Raw genomic sequence first — 17607 nt, 5'->3', positions numbered from 1 at the left:
CACGGTCGTGAGTGGAGCCTCATGTGGTATAGAGGGTACTTAAAAAAATAAATAGAAACTTAAAAAAAAGAATTTGCCTTGCCAAGGTCAAATCCAAATCTGAAGTGTCTTCTCCACAAATATTCGAAAAAGCTTTAGCCATTCAAACAGATAACCTTAACTTATTCCATCTACCAAAAAACAAAAAGAAGAACCCAAACTCAGATCCAACTTTTATAACTAGTTATTTTTTGCACCCATTTCATGGTAATAATTTTAAAACCGAAGCTATAAGGTCTCTACAGTCTGTATGTTCACATGTGTCTATACAGAGGTGTTGTAGTTATTTGATATTGTTTAAATTAATTTGTAAAAGAGCTCTATTTAGTTGGTTTAAAGGCAAGCATTTGTAAGGACTGGGCATTCTGAAACTCTCAGAAAGAAACTAACAAAATTTTTTTCAAATTCATATATCTGAAAAAATATTTGACATGAAATCTAGTTTAAGATTGATGGTTTAATTAAAACAGACATGGCTTTAGAGTTATCGACATTAAATAGAAAACTTTTATTCTACATAAGTTCATGTTATCTCTTACTCTGTCAACAAAAAAATAATAGCTTAGGATAATGGCTGACTTTGTTAAATGTTGAATGAAGTATTTGTACATAATCTACACATAATTATTAGAGACAAATACATGTATGCAAGATAAAAGTTTACCAATGAACTTTTCAGTGATATTATGTCTACTTAAACCATTTTCCCCAATTTGGGGGTGGCAGAATCTAAAACCTTAGTTTTACTGAGATAGATTAAATGATTTAACTAACACTAAACTCATCAAATACCAAAATCATTTCCAAATAAGATAAAATACTGCAACATTAATAACATTTATCACGGAGAATCTAAAAGATATTTAGATATGTTAATGCTCTATTGGACAATTTTAAAGGACGTGTTTTTGGAAATTTTGATTTGCAAATTTTAAGAACGCTTTAATTTTCGGTAGAAATTAAGGTTTCTAAGGGTTAAGAAGTCTAATTGCTATATGTAATTAAAGCTAGTAAGAATAAAACATCTCCATGTGCCAGGAAAGATGTGTTAAAAAAGGGCATGAGAAATATATGTATTTTTTTGTTCTAAAATGAGGATGGTTGTCTAAAGAGGAAAAACATAGGACAAATCAGAATGTAGAAAAAACTGTTGTAGTAGGTTTGTGGCAGAGGAATCTCTGAAAAGCAACTATATCATGTGTGATCCAGCTGGTTAAGATTAAAATAATTTTATTTTAAAAAATGAGTTTAAAAATTTTTTTAATGTTTTTATTTATTTGAGAGAGACAGAGACACAGAACCTGGAGCAGCCTCCAGGCTCTGAGCTGTCAGCACAGAGCCCGATGCGGGGCTCAAACTCACAGACTGAGATCATGACCTGCGCTGAAGTCGGACGCTTAACTGACTGAGCCACCCAGGCGCCCCTAAAAATGAGTTTTAAAATCAAAAGTAAGCTGGTGTAAAATTAGAATTTGTTGTTTTAATAGAGGCAAAAACCAAAGTTCTCTTGGACTTTGGTCTGATTTTGGTAATATTGTGAAAACTCCTTTAAGTTTCAGAATGATCTGTGATCCTGTTTAGGCAAGTGCCTTAGAACCTATATTTGATATTTTTGATGAATGCCCCAAAATTTAGTTCTATTTTTTTAAGGTTTTATTTTTAAGGAATCTCTATATCCAACATGGGGCTCAAAATTATGACCCTGGGATCGAGTCACATGCTCTACCTATGGAGCCAGCCACACCCAAAATTAAGTTCTAAAGTCTTTTTGATTTGGAATATCTCAAAGGATTTGTTACGCTTATTTGATATTTGACAATGCTTCCCATGTAGTTTATTACATAAGTAGTTCTAAGCCTTCTTTATATTGTATTTTTAAGACTGTGGCCATGTGAGGGTAAGTTGATTTTGCTTCTGCAAAAATGGCCCCTAAATGCCAGACTTCTGCTGTCACGATGTCCTTACAACATGGCAAAAGCCTGCTCCAAGACGGGCCTCTAGGTTTTTACTCACTTTCTGGCAAATCTCATTTTTTGGTTTTAACATTTCTTCACCCACCATGGTATAAGAGGACACCAATTATAAATAAACATTGGTGTGGAGACTTCTAGAAGATTGCAAAAAGAACTTACCATCAATGTCTAACCTGTCAAATCCATAATCCTGGAAATACTTTTTGTTCCCAGAGGCCTCAAACCTCCTCCCTCTGAACACCCGCAGCTGGACTTCATTCATTTGCCACCTCGTATGGGCTATTAATATTTTCTTGTTAGTGTGTGTATGTTTTCTGGATAGACTGAAGTTTGCCAATGTGAGGGCATTAGTATTGCAGCAGGGGAAAACAAACAAACAAAACCCTTAGAAAATGTGTTTCCCATATTTGGGCTGTACTTTCCACTGAGGCACGCACTTCACTGGGCAAATCATTCAAGCCTTGATAAAGGCCTTACAAATATCTCGGAATTATCATTGCCCCATCACCCTTAATCATCAGGCAAGGTGGAGAGAACTAATGAAGTTCTCAACATCTCTCAGCTTGCTGAATTCGGCAAGGTGTTGGCCTAAAGTGCTGCCACTGGCTCTGCTCACTATTTGCAATACATTCCATAGGAGACAGTCACAGGCAGACCACTCACTGTCTACCGGTGGTGTACAACTTTCTGCTGATTCCTTGTTGTCTGTCTCATGCTAGTATAACCAGTTACTAGAAGTCTTTAATGTCTTATTCTAAAGCCTATCACCAACAGGTTAAAGAAGCTTTCCCAGACGGTATCAAAGGATCCTGTTGGTCACAGTCTGGAGCCTGGTGACTGGTATTTTGGAAAGGTCATAAAAAAAACCCAGAAACAAACACCCAGCTCTCAAGTCCTGTTAGAAAGTACTTTACCAAGTGCTCCTGACCACTGACACTGCTGCAAAACTAAAAGGTATTAAGCCCTGGGTAAACACCACACAGCTAAAGAAGGCTCCATCTGGTCTTGTACAGACGCTGGAGATCTCTAAATCAAATTGACAAGAGAGAGAAGTAGCTTACAACAAGGTAGACTGTTTCTATCCAAGACGATGGATCATACTTTTACTGCATTATCTGCTAGGATCCTTAGATCCTCTAGCCAAAGTGGTCCTTGATAACAGACAGACTGTTTTGATTCATCTGTTAGCTGAGAAGGAGTTGTCTGTGCTGTGGCCAACACCACCTACTGTTGTACCAGGATTAATTAACACTTTTGAAAAGTTAAAATTACAAAAGATCACAGAACAAGACATTTGGCTTTAAAAAGTTGACTCCTTCCATGAGGTTCTTTCTTTCACTTACTTGATTTTGACTGGCTTAGGCCTTGGAGACCAAGGCTCTAGAGTGCACTTCAAATATTGAGAATTATTCTTATAGGAATCATAATAATCTGTGTGCGTTGTATTCTCTCAAAAGCTTTAAATGCATGTTCATAGCCACTAACCACCAAACAAATGATCTAAGACTGAAACACGAAGAGAATATGAACCTGAAGCTGTGACCTGTGAATATCACAGATATTAAGCACGTGTACATACACGTCTGAGATCACACAAAAGGAACAACAAAAACTGCGAGAACTTTTGAATGGTAACTGAGAGTGGCACTAATGCCTTAAAATTTGATCACATCTCTAAGCTGAACGTCTGATTAAAAGGAAGGAACTGTTAAAGAGAAAACCACAGCCCTAAATGGCATCACTTAGGTTGAGTCCCCAAACTGGGGGGGTTAGTACTTAATTGCAGTTTCAATCTTCCCCCAAAAATGTAGTCTTAACTAGTCAGAAAGTTTCAGATCAGCACCAATGAGGTAATTTGTCACATGGGCTTTCTCCATCCCACCAAAGGAAGATAAGAATCTGCAATGATAAGACCTCCTGGCACTTAGGCCTAAGGGGAAGATAACCTTGCCTGGAAAAATTCTTTTACCAATAACTTTTTTGCCCCTCCTTCTTTCCTATATACAAATCTTCCATTTTGTACAACTTCTCAGAGGGGATGGTGCCCTTTAATAGTCAATTAGACCTTCAAATTTACTCAAATTTTGTTTAACAGTATATATATGGTTTTTATGATTATTGGGGGAATATGATATTTCTATTATTTCCTATAAATGCACAATACATTAACAAGTACTTTGTCCAGGAACTTTTGTGCTGGTAGAGCCCCCTTGTTCGGAACTTAAACTTTAAAAAAAAATTTTTTTTTTTAAACATTTATTCATTTTTGAGAGAGTGCGAGTGAGGAAGGGGCAGAGAGAGAGGGAGACACAGAATCCGAAGCAGGCTCCAGGCTCTCACGAACCGGGAGATTATGACCTGAGCAGAAGTCGGATGCTTAACTGAGCCACCCAGGCACCCTGGAAATTAAACTTTTATTTGCATTCTTTTGGTGACTGCCTCCAATAATCTAAGGTCGTCTAATCAATAACAATATAAGTAATCAATACAGGGATCTAATAAGCCATTCTTTATCTCACATATTTCTGTCTGCTATAATTCTTTGCATTTTGTTTTTAAACTACACAAATTAATCATTACTGTTCTAAAAATCAAAGGTTCTAAAAAGTAAAAAATCAATGAATGTCTTAGTTCACCATTCTTTCTTATATTCACATTCCTTCCATTTGGACTCATTTTTCTTCTTCCTGAGGTGTAACCTTTAGTAAACTCTTAAATCAGTTTGAAATGAATTTTATTTCACCATTATTTTGGAGTGATTGTTCCATCGGGTATAAAATTCCAGAGCAATAGTTACTTTCTCTTGTTAAAGATTTTATAGTCTGTTGTCTTCTAATATTACCTTCAAAAACCTATTAGCCTAATGGTCATTCTTTTCAAGGTGATTTACCTTTTTTCGTTAGAAGATTTTAAGATCTTACTGTTATCTTTGGTGTTTTCCAGTTATTTATTTAATAAGTTAATCTACAAGTTATTAATTTATTTAATAATTAATCTAGGGGCACCTGGGTGACTCACTTGGCTGAGCATCTGACTTCTGATTTCAGCTCAGGTCATGAGCTCAGGTCATGATCTCACAGTCTGTGGGTTAAAGGTCTGCGTTGGGCTCTGCGCTGACAGCATGAAGCCTGCTTGGGATCCTCTCTCTGTTCTCTTCCCTGCTTAAACTCTTTCCTTTCCTTTATCCTTTCCTGTCTCCCTTTCCTCCTACCTTCTAGTTTTGTTCAACAAGTAATTATTGAGCATCTACTCTTGTATGATTCCTTTACAGTGCAAAAACTTATTTAAGAGCACAGCCCATGGGCGCCTGGGTGGCTCAGTTAGGTGTGCGACTTCAGCCCACATCATGATCTTGCGGTTTGTGAGTTCAAGCCCTGCACTGGGCTCTATGTTGACGGTGCAGAGCCTGAAGCCAGCTTCAGATTCTGTGTCTCTCTCTCTCTCTCTCCCCCCCTCCCCTGCTCATGCTTTCTCTCAAAAATAATAAGCATTAAAAATTTTTTAAAAACACCACAACCTAGGGGCGTCTGGGTGGCTCAGTCAGTTGAGCATCTGACTTCAGCTCAGGTCATGATCTTGGGGTTTGTGAGTTCGAGCCCCGCGTCAGGCTCTGTGCTGACAGCTCAGAGCCTGAAACCTGCTTCGGATTCTGTGTCTCCTTCTCTCTCTGCCCCTCTCCCACTTGTGCTCTGTTTCTGTCTCTCAAAAATAAATAAATGTAAAAAGAAAAATTAAAAAAAACCCAGCACAGTCTATGTATTATTATTATTTTTTTAGTTATCTCTACAGGCAACATGGGGCTTAAACTCACAACCCTAAGATCAAGAGTTGCATTTTATTTTGACTGAGCTAACTAGGTACCCCTGGCCCATGTATTATTAACTGGAATTCCAACAGGATGAGATAAATACTGTAACAAGGGTCAGTAAAAAGAATGCCACAGAAGAAAGACATAACTTGGTCTTGGGAGTTGGAATAAAGGTAATCAGAAGACTTCTAGGAGGAAATAAGGCTTAAAGTATGTGCAGGAATTATGCAGAATGCAGAAAAATGTGTTTCAGCAAAGGGACAAGATGAAGGCCCAGAGTTAGGAAGCTAAGAAAGGGAACACAAAGCAGTTCAATTCCTAAAATCTATAGTCATGTTGCTTTTAAAGTTAACTATCTAAAAGTAAATATGGAAATCTAGTACTTTGCCAGAAGGTAAGATTAAATTCCTCTTCAGCACAGCAATTTAGGCCCTTCATAGTCTGGCTCAAATCTCTCTCTCTTAACATTTCCCATCCTATACGGCCACATGCTCCCTCTTTATATAGTTTGCTTTGCACAGCACCATTCCAACTTATTGGTTATAGAACACACACAGGATCCAAAACGCCGAGTACTCACCTGTAAGATGGGCGCCGTGCTAGGATCCCGTGGGCTTTCTGTGAAGAGCCTATACTGTCTGATGAGTCCTGAGACTCCTCACTTTCTGATAAAGATGACACCTGAAAAACAGAACTGGTTTTATGGTGATAAACAATGCAGGTGGAAAACAATTTAATCTTACTTTCAGAAAATATAATCTGTCTCCTGCCAACCAAATTCATTTGTCATTAAATCTAAGGTCTAAAATAAAGGAGCAAATGAAAAAACAAAATTTATTTCAAGAGCCCAAACTAATTAAAGGAATGTACAATACAGCATGCTCAGAACAAAGAAGAAAGTCTATCCCTAAATAAAGCAATACTATTTAACTAGAGTTATAAAGGCCAGTCTCTGATTTCCACCCTATTTCTATACTGATAAAAAATTGATGCTCAGTTTTTTAAATCATTAATCTGATTTGGACTCCAGACATGCTCATTTTGAAGTGCTACTAGATATCCAACTATTATCAAATTATTAGATAATAACATTGCAGAGACTGCTAAATATACAAGCCTTTGAGTCAGGCACGAGGTCTTGGGCTAGACATATAAACTTGGGAGTCACAGCTCTCTAGGTAGTCCATAAAGCCCTAAGACCGGATGGGCTCAATACACAGAGAAGATGACCAAGAAGAAAACCCAGGAACATTCTAACATTAACAGGTTGGGAAGAAGGGGACAAACCAGCAAAAAAGACCAAGAATAAGCCACCACTGAGGCAGGAAAAATACCAGGTAAGTGACGTGTCCTAGACAGCTAGCAAAAGCAGTGTATCAAAGAGAATGATCAACTATGTTAAGTACTGCTAACAGATGAAATAAAACAAGGACTGAGAACATACCATTATGTATAGCAAGATGGAGTTCACTGGCAAGGGTAGGTATAAGCACATGCAACTTAGAAAACTGTACTAATTAGGCTTCATCTCACTTCACAAATACCTGTAAAGCACTGAGTGCACAGCATATAGCAAGGACATATTAAATGGTAACTGTTAATAATAAGTCCTCTAAAATTATGTCAAGATAATAACCACATGCAAGTTTTAAACTATACCAGTATCTTTTTTTTTTTTATGTCATTCATTTTTGAGATACAGAGACAGGGCGTGAGTGGGGGAGGGGGGGAGAGAGAGAGGGAGACACAGAATCCGAAGCAGGCTCCAGGCTCTGAGCTGTCAGCACAGAGCCCGACGCAAGGCTAGAACCTACGCACCGTGAATCATAACCTGAGCCAAAGTCGGATTAACCAACTGAACCACCCAGGTGCCCCTACAGTATAATTAATAAAACAAGTTATTTTCAATTTTTAAAATGTATTAAATTTCCCAATATTTGTCCAAAGTTGCACTATGGATAGATTTTTTACTTCATCTTTATTTTAATGTTTATTATTTACTTTTGAGAGTCAGACAGAGCCTGAGTGGGGGAGGGTTAGAGAGACAAGGAAATACTTCATCTTTATTTTAAAAAATAAAATAACCCAATCAGGTTTCTAGAAAGGACCTAACAAATCAGTGCTTTACATTACTATCTACAGAAAGCCTTCCCCTAATCAGATGTAGATCTTAAATTTCTATAAATCTGTTTTACATTCTATAATCTTCCTCAAAAACAAGTTCTAATGTACAGCTATTTACATTTTATATTAAAATCTGTATCTTTTGGCAGAAAAGAATGATCACAACCCAAAGTAATTAAGAGATATGTCCCTTCCATATTTCCTCAAGCATCATGGATTTCCATTTCTAACCTAAACCCTTAACTATTTTCACTGTCCCTAAATTTACTCCAAAGTGTCCCACTGAACTCAAGAAATAATTTCTGGAACTAAGAGTTTACTTATATAATTAAGATCAAGTATTTCTATTTAACGACTAGCAACTAAGAGTAAAAACTCACAAATCCATGCAGTTGTCACCTTTCAAATAGAAAAATCACATAAACATGCAGCTCTAGAGCTGACAGCACCACCAGATACTAAATAGTCAGGAGGAAGAAATGAGGGATGACCAGAGGCATTCGGAGACTCACAAGGGCCAGAAGATAAAATGGGGAGAAAGAGTAGAAGGAAAAAGAACCCAGGATCACCTTTTCCTTCCTGCTCCTGTCAGCTGGTAATATGAAGGTACACAGATATAAATAAGAACTTGCCTCTACTATGAGAACGCTCTTATTTGACTTCCACAAAGCATAAAGTAGGTACTTTTTTTTTTTTTTTACTTTGTTGACACTAACACCATCACCCTTGCTTCAGAATTCTCTTTCTCATGAAAGATACCACTGGGACAAAAAGATTCTGTCTCTTAAAGTCCTTCATTTCCAAGCAATAAATTCCCCCCAAATTGCTTTCCTTTTTCACTGGGTAGTCCATACATGAAATTAGAAATTCACAAACTTTTCTATTTGCCTCATTTGTTCCATAGCCTAATTTCTAAGACAACTTTACTATCTTGGTTTATAATATTGTAACTATAGCAACTTCAATTGTGTCCAAAGACTTAGTGTATAAAAGTCCCTTCTCTCAACCACTAAGTCTTTGAATTTCTGTACCGTTTGCACGTGTGGTGGGTGAATTACAGAAGACTGAGCTGTCTGGATGACCCCCTGAACCTGTACTTGCTCTCCAGGAAGAGGTATAATTGTCACTGGCGCAGATCCTCTTAATGCCATCTAAGAACAAATAAAAATTCAATTAACATATTATACCTATGCATATAAGATAACTGAGTTCTTAACACTGGAAAACATAGTTCAGAGCTTATTATATTTAACCACATCTAGTAACATTACGTATCTTCTATGGGCCAGAGACTGTACTAGGGGGTTGACGTTACAAACTATAACAAACACAATAAGAACTGTAATAGAAGAGGAAAAGCAGAAAGTACCGTTGGAGCAAAGAAAGGGTGCTACGTCATCTGGGTCTTGAAGGATAAATGATTTGCTGAAGTTGTATATGGCGGGGGGGGGGGGGGGGGGGATTGGGAGGTATCTGGGGCAGAGAACTGATTATGCAAAAATGTGGAGGCTGTTTAGAACATGTTATTCTGGGGCGACTGGGTGACTCCACTGGTTAAGCATCCAACTTCGGCTCAGGTCACTATCCCACGGTTTGTGAGTTCGAGCCCTGGGTCGGGCTCTGTGCTGACAGTTCAGAGCCTGGAACCTACTTCAGATTCTGTGTCTCCCTCTTTCTCTGCCCCTCGCTCCCTTGCTTGTGCTCTGTCTCTCAAAAATAAATATTAAAAAAAAAATTTAGGTGGGTGCCAGGCTGGCTCACTCAGTTAAGCATCCAACTTTGGCTCTGGGTGGCTCAGTCGGTTAAGCATCTGACTTCAGCTCAGGTCATGATCTCACAGTCCAGGAGCTCAAGCCCTGCACTGGGCTTTGTGCTGAGAGCTCAGAGCCTAGATTCTGCTTCAGATTCTGTGTCTCCCTCTCTTCTCTCTGTCCCTCCCCCGCTTGTGCTTTGTCTCTCTCTCTCTCTCTCAAAGTAATAAAGAAACATTTAAAAAAATCGTAACGTTATTCTGAAAAGATCTGGCTGAAAACCAATCCAGAGATCAAGAGTCAAAAAGTCAGAGAAATATCAACTTTGTGTGGTGTTTTTAAAGAAAAATAAAAAAAAAAAAGAAAGAAAAATCAAATATTTAAAAATAAATAATTCAGTTATGAGATTATAATTTATTTCTATGGAAATCCGATGGGGTGTCATGGAAATACCACAATAAAATGCTAAGCCAAGAAAGGCCCACCCATCAACCTTCAAGGCTCAGCTCAGGTTCTCTCTCTTCCAAGAAGCTTTCTAATATTTTCAGTTAACAGTGATCTCTCACCTTCCTGTGGACTACTCTGGTCCATACCATTCATCTTAGAGTTAAATAACAAAATCCAAGGCTGCTTCTCAGGTCTTATAAATCAACTTCCTGACTGCTCCCTTCTTTTTTTGTTTGCATAAAGCCCCCAAAACAATGCCTTATTCCCTTTCATTGAAGGTTCTTTTCCCCTTCCCAAGATGGGATTAAATTCCAGCCTCATCATCCCCCAAAATGCGCAGGTCATGAAATTTTGTATATAAAATTTTATCCGGGTACTGAAAGCTGCAAACTGCCACACAAATGATTTCTATCAACCTCTCTCATCACACACTAAAAGACATAAACCAAATTCTAGAACTGCTTTTATCAGCTTACGGCCATGTCCCTAGGATGACTCCAGCCCCCTTAAAATGCCTGCCCGAGAAAGCTCAATGCTGCCAAAAATGTACTGTTTGTTCCAGTTAAAACCTAAGGCCCCTGACCGCACTTTGCTTACAGTGTTTACTTTAGGAAACTTAGAGTTGTAAATCCTTTCTCTGATTCTTGAGATATAAATCTTCCATAACCCAGAAATGTCTCCTCTCAAGACCTGGGAGCCATCCCTTTGAAATGTAATCATCAGCAAGATTAGAGCCCTTGTCTCCCAGTCTCTGTGGGAGAGTAGGAGGGTAACTTTGATAAGCATCAATTAGCAAACACAGACGTCCTAATCACACCGACCAACCTCCCATCCTAACATCTTCGGTACTTGTCCTTTCGCACACCCTGGCATTTAAAAAGTACCTTTTGGGGGCGCCTGGGTGGCGCAGTCGGTTAAGCGTCCGACTTCAGCCAGGTCACGATCTCACGGTCCGTGAGTTCGAGCCCCGCGTCAGGCTCTGGGCTGATGGCTCAGAGCCTGAAGCCTGTTTCCGATTCTGTGTCTCCCTCTCTCTCTGTCCCTCCCCTGTTCATGCTCTGTCTCTCTCTGTCCCAAAAATAAATAAACGTTGAAAAAAAAAAAATTAAAAAAAAAATAAAATAAAAAGTACCTTTTGTTTCAGCAGATTTGAGCTCAATTTTTGTGGCACTCTCTCTTCTCTACTGCCTTCATCTGAATGAAGTATGTCTTGCTACCTTGAACATATGTCTGGCTCTTTCTCTTTGACAGCACCCCATTAGGGGGACACAAAAATTAAAGAGTTAAAATAGGATTCACAAATCTTAAAGAGTCCAGCTCTAGAGTTACCATTACACTCAGAGAAAATAAATGAAGGTCGTCTTACGTTTCAGATGCCAACTGAAGCCAACCATTCAACTAATGGGGAAAGCTTGTGGTGCAATTAATTTACATTTCTACAAGATAAAAGCAATCATTCATTCAGGGTTTCTGGCAATCCTTGTGATTTTGTGCAGATTGTGGGTCTGGCAGGTGGAAAAAAGGCACCAGATTTTGTTTCAGGTATTAGTAATCCCTCACCCTTGTTATCACAGTTCTAACCTCACAAAATACTCATTATTCAGCGTCCCAAAAACCAGTGTTTTCCTACTCCCACTCTCAAACTTCATAATCTAAATCCTGAGATCACTCTGAAAAGAGAAAAAGAAGGAGCTGGTCCCCTAATTTTAACATGAGGTTGAAACACAGATGGGGCGCCTGGGTGGCTCAGTCAGTTAAGTGTCTGACTCCGGCTCAGGTCACGATTTTGCGGTCTGTGAGTTCAAGCCCCGCATCGGGCTCTGTGCTGACAGCTTAAAGCCTGGAGCCTGTTTCATATTCTGTCTCCCTCTCTTTGACCCTCCCCCGTTCATGCTCTGTCTCTCTCTGTCTCAAAAATAAATAAACGTTAAAGTTTTTTAACTCTGAAAGGCACACAGGCTTTAGAGACAGATAGCCTTGGGCTGATTTTCAGCTAAAGGCACTCACTAACTCTGCAAATTACTTTACCTTTCAGGACCTTAGCTTCCTCCTTTGAAAATGGAATATTATCTTTTTCACAGTTATAATGAAGATTAAACGAGTAATAAGGTAAAAACAAAGGGTGGAGAGAAACAGTGAAGAGAAAGAGCCTACATATATTGTCTCTTATTTGGATCCTGGCTCAATAAACTGTTGCCAAATATATATGTGCGGATTGTGAGAAAGATGGCAGAGTGGAAGGATCCTGAGCTCATGTCACTCCACAGACACATGAAGATAACAGCTCCACCTGCGCAACTAACTCTGAACACGACCTAAAGACTGGCAGAATAGACCTTCCGCAGTTAAATCATAGAGAGGAGGCCACCTTGAAAAGGATTAAGAGGAGCAGAGAGGGGGTTGAGAACCAACCCCACTGGGGAGACTAATCACAAATGGGAGAGACCCCACAAGCACTGAGAAGCAAGAGGATCACACCCCAGACCAGGTACCCCATGTGCTGGGGACCACGATGGGAAGAGAAGCCTCTCTAACATCTGGCTTTGAAAACCAGCGGGGCTTAACTTTGGGAGCTTTAAAAATCAGTGTGATTTAACTTGAGGTACTTTAAAAATCTGGGCTTAACTCCAGGAGAGCTGGAGGGAGATAGGAAACTGTAAAGAGCCAGCATAATAAATAACCCTGCCTGAGACACAGCATAGAAGCAGCAGTTTGAAAAATGCCTAGGGTACACGTGAAGGAGATAGACCTACTTACTAAAGGGGCAAGGCTCTTCCAGAGATTTCTCCAAGAACAAAAGTGAAGGCGAATGACGTGAGCTGGACACTTGCAGGAACCAGTGCTAACTTTACTAGCACCATGTGCCCCACCCCTGTGTTCTCCAGCAAACAGGCCCCATCCACCCACATGCCTCAGGGGGCATCCCTCAGAAGTAGCTCCCACCCCACCACACCTTGCAAGCAGCCCCAGCAGAGACTGATGCTACTCCAAAGTGACTCCTGTCAGGAGAGAGGGGAAGACGGCTACACATGCAAGTGTGCACGCCATTTGGGCTGCAAGCCTTTTAGCTGGCCACAGAGGGAGAAAAATCCTGCCCATCAGTGTGCCCCCAACTGCGACAGACTGATGGGAGACATCTACCCTGAATGTTGACCCACCCACCAACCAAAACCCCTCAAGTGGCTGAGCACAGAGAAAGCCCTTTGGTGGGCCCGCAGCTGTGGCAGAGACTAACTGCAGCCAGCTAGCAGGACTGCTGGCCATGCGCACCTCCTGCCTGTGGAGGCATCAGACCCCTCAACGCTGCAGGGACCAAACCCTGCCCGGTGAGCCCACAACAGGAAAGATGGGTCACTGCAACCAACTGGGTTGAAGGCAAACAGGACTCAGCCACAACAAAAGGGTGCACACAGCCCACATACATAGGAGACACCCTTGGAGCACCTGGTTCTAGAGACAAGGGAACATTTTACTACAGGGCACCACAGGATCTCTTCCACACAAGGCCACTACTTTTAAGACCAGGAGACAGAGCAGACCTCTCTAATACGTACAAATAATAAACACTGAGAGTTAGACAAATGAGGAGACAAAGGAATATGTCCCAAAGGACAAAATCAGAGCAAAAGAGCTAAAAGAAACAGGAATAAACAATATGCCTGATAAAGAATTTGAAGTAATAATCATAAAGACACTCACTGGACTTCACAAAAGAGTTATTTTATTTCATCAGAATAAAGAGAAAGGAATCCCAGCCTAACACTAAAGAAAGCCATCTAACCACAAGGGAAGAGATCAAGAGAAGAAAGTAAAAGAGAAGGACTACAAAAACAACTGGAAAACAAGTAACAAAATACCAATAAATACATACCCATCAATAATTACTTTAAATGTAAATGAACTTAATGCTCCAAACCAAAGACACAGTGTGACTGAGTGGATTTTAAAAAAGACCCACCTGGGGCACCTGGGTGGCTCAGTGGGTTAAGTATCCGGTTAAGCATCAGACTTTGGCTCAGGTCATGATTTCACAGTTCGTAAGTTCAAGCCCCATGTTGGGCTCTGTGCTGACAGCTTGGAGCCTAGAGCCTGCTTTGGAATCTGTGTCTCCCTCTCTCTGCCCATCCCCCACTCACGCTCTCTCAAAAATAAACATTAAAAAAAATTCAAAATAGGAAGAAAAAAAAGACCCACCTATTTGGTGCCTACAAGACACTCATTTCAGACCAAAAGACACATGTAGATGGAAAGTGAAGGGCTAGAAAAACATGTACCATGCAAAAGGAAGTGAAAAGAAAAAGGCCAGGATAGCAATACTTACATCACACAAAATAGACTTTAGAACAAAGACTGTAGCAAGAGACAAAGGACACTACATAATGATAAAGGGAAAAAAACCCAACAAGAGGATATAACAACTGTAAATATCTATACACTCAACATAAAAGCAACTAAATACATAAAGCAATTATTAACAGACATAAAGAGAGAAAAAGGACAGTAATATAATTAGTAAGGGACTTCAACACCCCCCTTAAATCAATGGATAGATCATCCAGACAGAACAGAAAATCAACAGGGACACTGGCTTTGAATGACACATTAGACCAGATGGACCCAACAGATATATATATACACAACATTCCATCCAAAACAAGCAGAATACACATTTTTTTTAGTGCACATGCAACATTCTCCAGGACACATCACATTTTAGGACAAAATGAAACTCAATAAATTCGAGAAGACTGAAATCATATCAAGCATCTTTTCAAACACAACTGTATGAAGCTAGAAACCAATTACAAGAAAAAAATATAAAATGAACACAAATTATGTGAAAGCTAAATAACATGCTACCAAACAATTAATAGGTCGACCAAGAAATCAAAGAAGAAAAAAAAAATACACAGACAAATGAAAATGAAAACACAACAGTCCAAATTCTCTGAGATGCAGCAAAAGTAGTTCTAAGAGGGAAGTACATAGCAAAACAGGCCTACCTCAAGAAAAACAAAAAATCTCAAATAAACAACCTAAACTTACACCAGAAAACTAGAAAAAGAACAGAGCCCAAAGCTAGAAGGAAGGAAATACAAAGATTATATCAGAAATAAATGAAATAGAGACTTGAAAAAAAAAAATAGGAAAGATCAATGAAACCAGGAACTGATTCTTTGAAAAGATAAAACAAAATTGATAAACCTTTAGCCAGATTCATCAGGAGAAAAAAATACAGGACTCAAAATCAGAGATGAAGTAAGAGAAATAACGGACACCACAGAGATTATAAGAGAATTATTAGAAGAGATTATAAGGATTATAAGAGGATGTTATGAAAATGTATGTGCCAACAAATCAACCTAGAAAGTGGATAAATTCCTAGAAACATATAATCTTCCAAAATAAAGAGTAACAAATAGAAAATTTGAACAGACTGATTACTAATGATACTGAGTCAGTAATAAAAAAAACTCCCAACAAACAAAAGTCAAGGACCAACTGGCTTCACAGGTGAATTCTACCCAACATTTAAAGAGTTAACAACTATTCTCCTCAAACTATTCCAAAAAAATAGAAGAGGAAAAGAAGTTTCCAAATTCACTCTATGAGGCCAGCATTATCCTGATACCAAAACCAGACAAACTCTACAAAAAAAGAAAACTACAAGCCAATATCTCTGATGAACATAGATGCAAAAGCCTTCAACAAAACAAAACATTGGCAAACTGAATTCAACGATACATTAAAAGCAATCATTTACCAAAATCAAGCAGGATTCATTCCAGGGATGCAAGGGTGTTCATGATTTGCAAATCAATCAGCATGATATATCACATAATAAGAGAAAGGATAAAAGCCATATTATCATCTCAACAGATGCAAAGAGTATTTGACAAAATACAATAACCATTCATGCTAAAAATTCTTGACAAAGATTTAGAGAGAACATACCTCAACATAATAAAGGCCATATATGACAAACCTACAGCTAACATCATATTCAATACTGAAAAACAGAGCTTTTCCTCTAAAGACTGGGAACAAGACAAAGATGTCCACTCTCACAACTTTTATTCAATATAGTACTGGGAGTCCTACCCACAGCAATCAGACAAGAAAAATAAAAGGCATTCAAATTGATAAAGAAGAAGTAAAAACAGCACTATTTGCAGATGACATGATACTACATATAGAAAACCCTAAAGACTCTACCAAAAACTATTAGAACTGATAAAATTCAGTAAAGCTGTAGGATGGAAAATTAATATACAGAAATCTGCTGCATTTCTATACAATAATGATGAAACAGCAGAAAAAGAAAACAATTCCATTTACAATTCTATCAAAAATAATAAAATATTGGGGCACCTGGCTGGCTCAGTCAGTACAGCACGTGACACTTGATCTCAGGGTTGTGGGTGTGAGCCCCATGATGAATGGAGAGATTACTTGAAAACGAAAAATCTTTACAACAACAATGGGGCTCCTAGGGTGGCTAAGTCAGTTGAGCGTCCGACTCTTGATTTCAGCTCAGGTCATGATACCAGGGTCATGGGATCGAGCTCCACATCAGGCTCCTTGCTGAGTGTGGAGCCTGCTTGAGATTCTTTCTCTCTCTCTCTGCTCCTCTCCCCTACTCTCTCTCTAAAATTAAAAAACAACTCTGTACCCATTAAACAATAATTTCCTATCCCCCTCCTCCTAACTCTTTGGCAAGCCCTTGGCAACCACCATTAAAACCACCACCACCACCACCACCTAGGGATAAACTTAACCAAGGAGGTGAAAAACTTGTACTCTGAAAACTATAAAACACTGATAAAAAGAAATTGAAATGACACAAACAAATGGAAAAATATGACATGTTTATTGACTGGAAGAATATTGTTAAAATGTTCATACTACCCAAAGCAATTTATAAATTCAATGCAATCCCTATCAAAATACCCACAGCATTTTTCACAGAACTAGAATAAACAATCCTAAAATCTGTATGGAACCACAAAAGACTCCAAACACCCAAAGAGATCCTGAGAAAGAATAACAAAGCTGAAGGATCCCAGATTTCAAAATATATTACAAAGCTATTGTAATCATATATCAACAGAACAAAGAGTCCAAAAATAAACCCACACTTATATGGTCAATTAACCTACTACAAAGGAAGACTATATAACGGAGAAAAGATAGCCTCTTCAACAAATAGTGCTGAGAAAACTGTATGGCTACGTGCAACAAATTGAAACTGGACCACTTTCTTTTACCTAAACTCACAATGAATTAAGTACCTAAATGTGACCTGAAACTAACTCTAACTATAAAACTCTGGCAATAACATTGGCTTTAGCAACATTTTTCTAGATATGTCTCTGCAGGTAAGGGAAACAAAAGCAAAAATAAACTATTGGAAACATACCAAAATTAAAAACTTTTGTACAGCAAAGGAAATCATTAACACTAA

At 38.8% G+C, this 17607-nt stretch overlaps 1 protein-coding gene across 10 annotated transcripts in view; it reads right to left on the bottom strand.

Annotated features, from left to right (window-relative positions):
- Positions 1-17607, bottom strand: part of LOC125920242 (cyclic AMP-dependent transcription factor ATF-1) — a 119906-nt gene that overhangs the window by 61858 nt on the left and 40441 nt on the right. For 6 of the 10 annotated variants that reach the window (XR_007456992.1, XM_049627332.1, XM_049627324.1 and 3 more), the window contains exons 3-4: positions 8976-9095; positions 6401-6501 (exon numbers count right to left, since the gene is read on the bottom strand). Coding sequence is in view for 8 of the 10 variants with exons in the window: in XM_049627332.1 (XP_049483289.1) it covers positions 6401-6501; positions 8976-9095 (221 nt within the window). In the remaining 2 variants the exon portion in view is untranslated. Of the gene's footprint in view, positions 1-6400; positions 6515-8975; positions 11027-11274; positions 15247-17607 lie in introns of those variants that run through there. The other 4 variants (XM_049627328.1, XM_049627331.1, XM_049627327.1 and 1 more) reach the window with 3 other exon arrangements.

Source organism: Panthera uncia, chromosome B4 (genome assembly GCF_023721935.1).
Source record: "Panthera uncia isolate 11264 chromosome B4, Puncia_PCG_1.0, whole genome shotgun sequence".
NCBI lineage: Eukaryota > Metazoa > Chordata > Mammalia > Carnivora > Felidae > Panthera > Panthera uncia.
The sequence above is the reverse complement of the archived record's forward strand: the minus strand, read 5'-3'. Positions and strand labels throughout refer to the sequence as shown.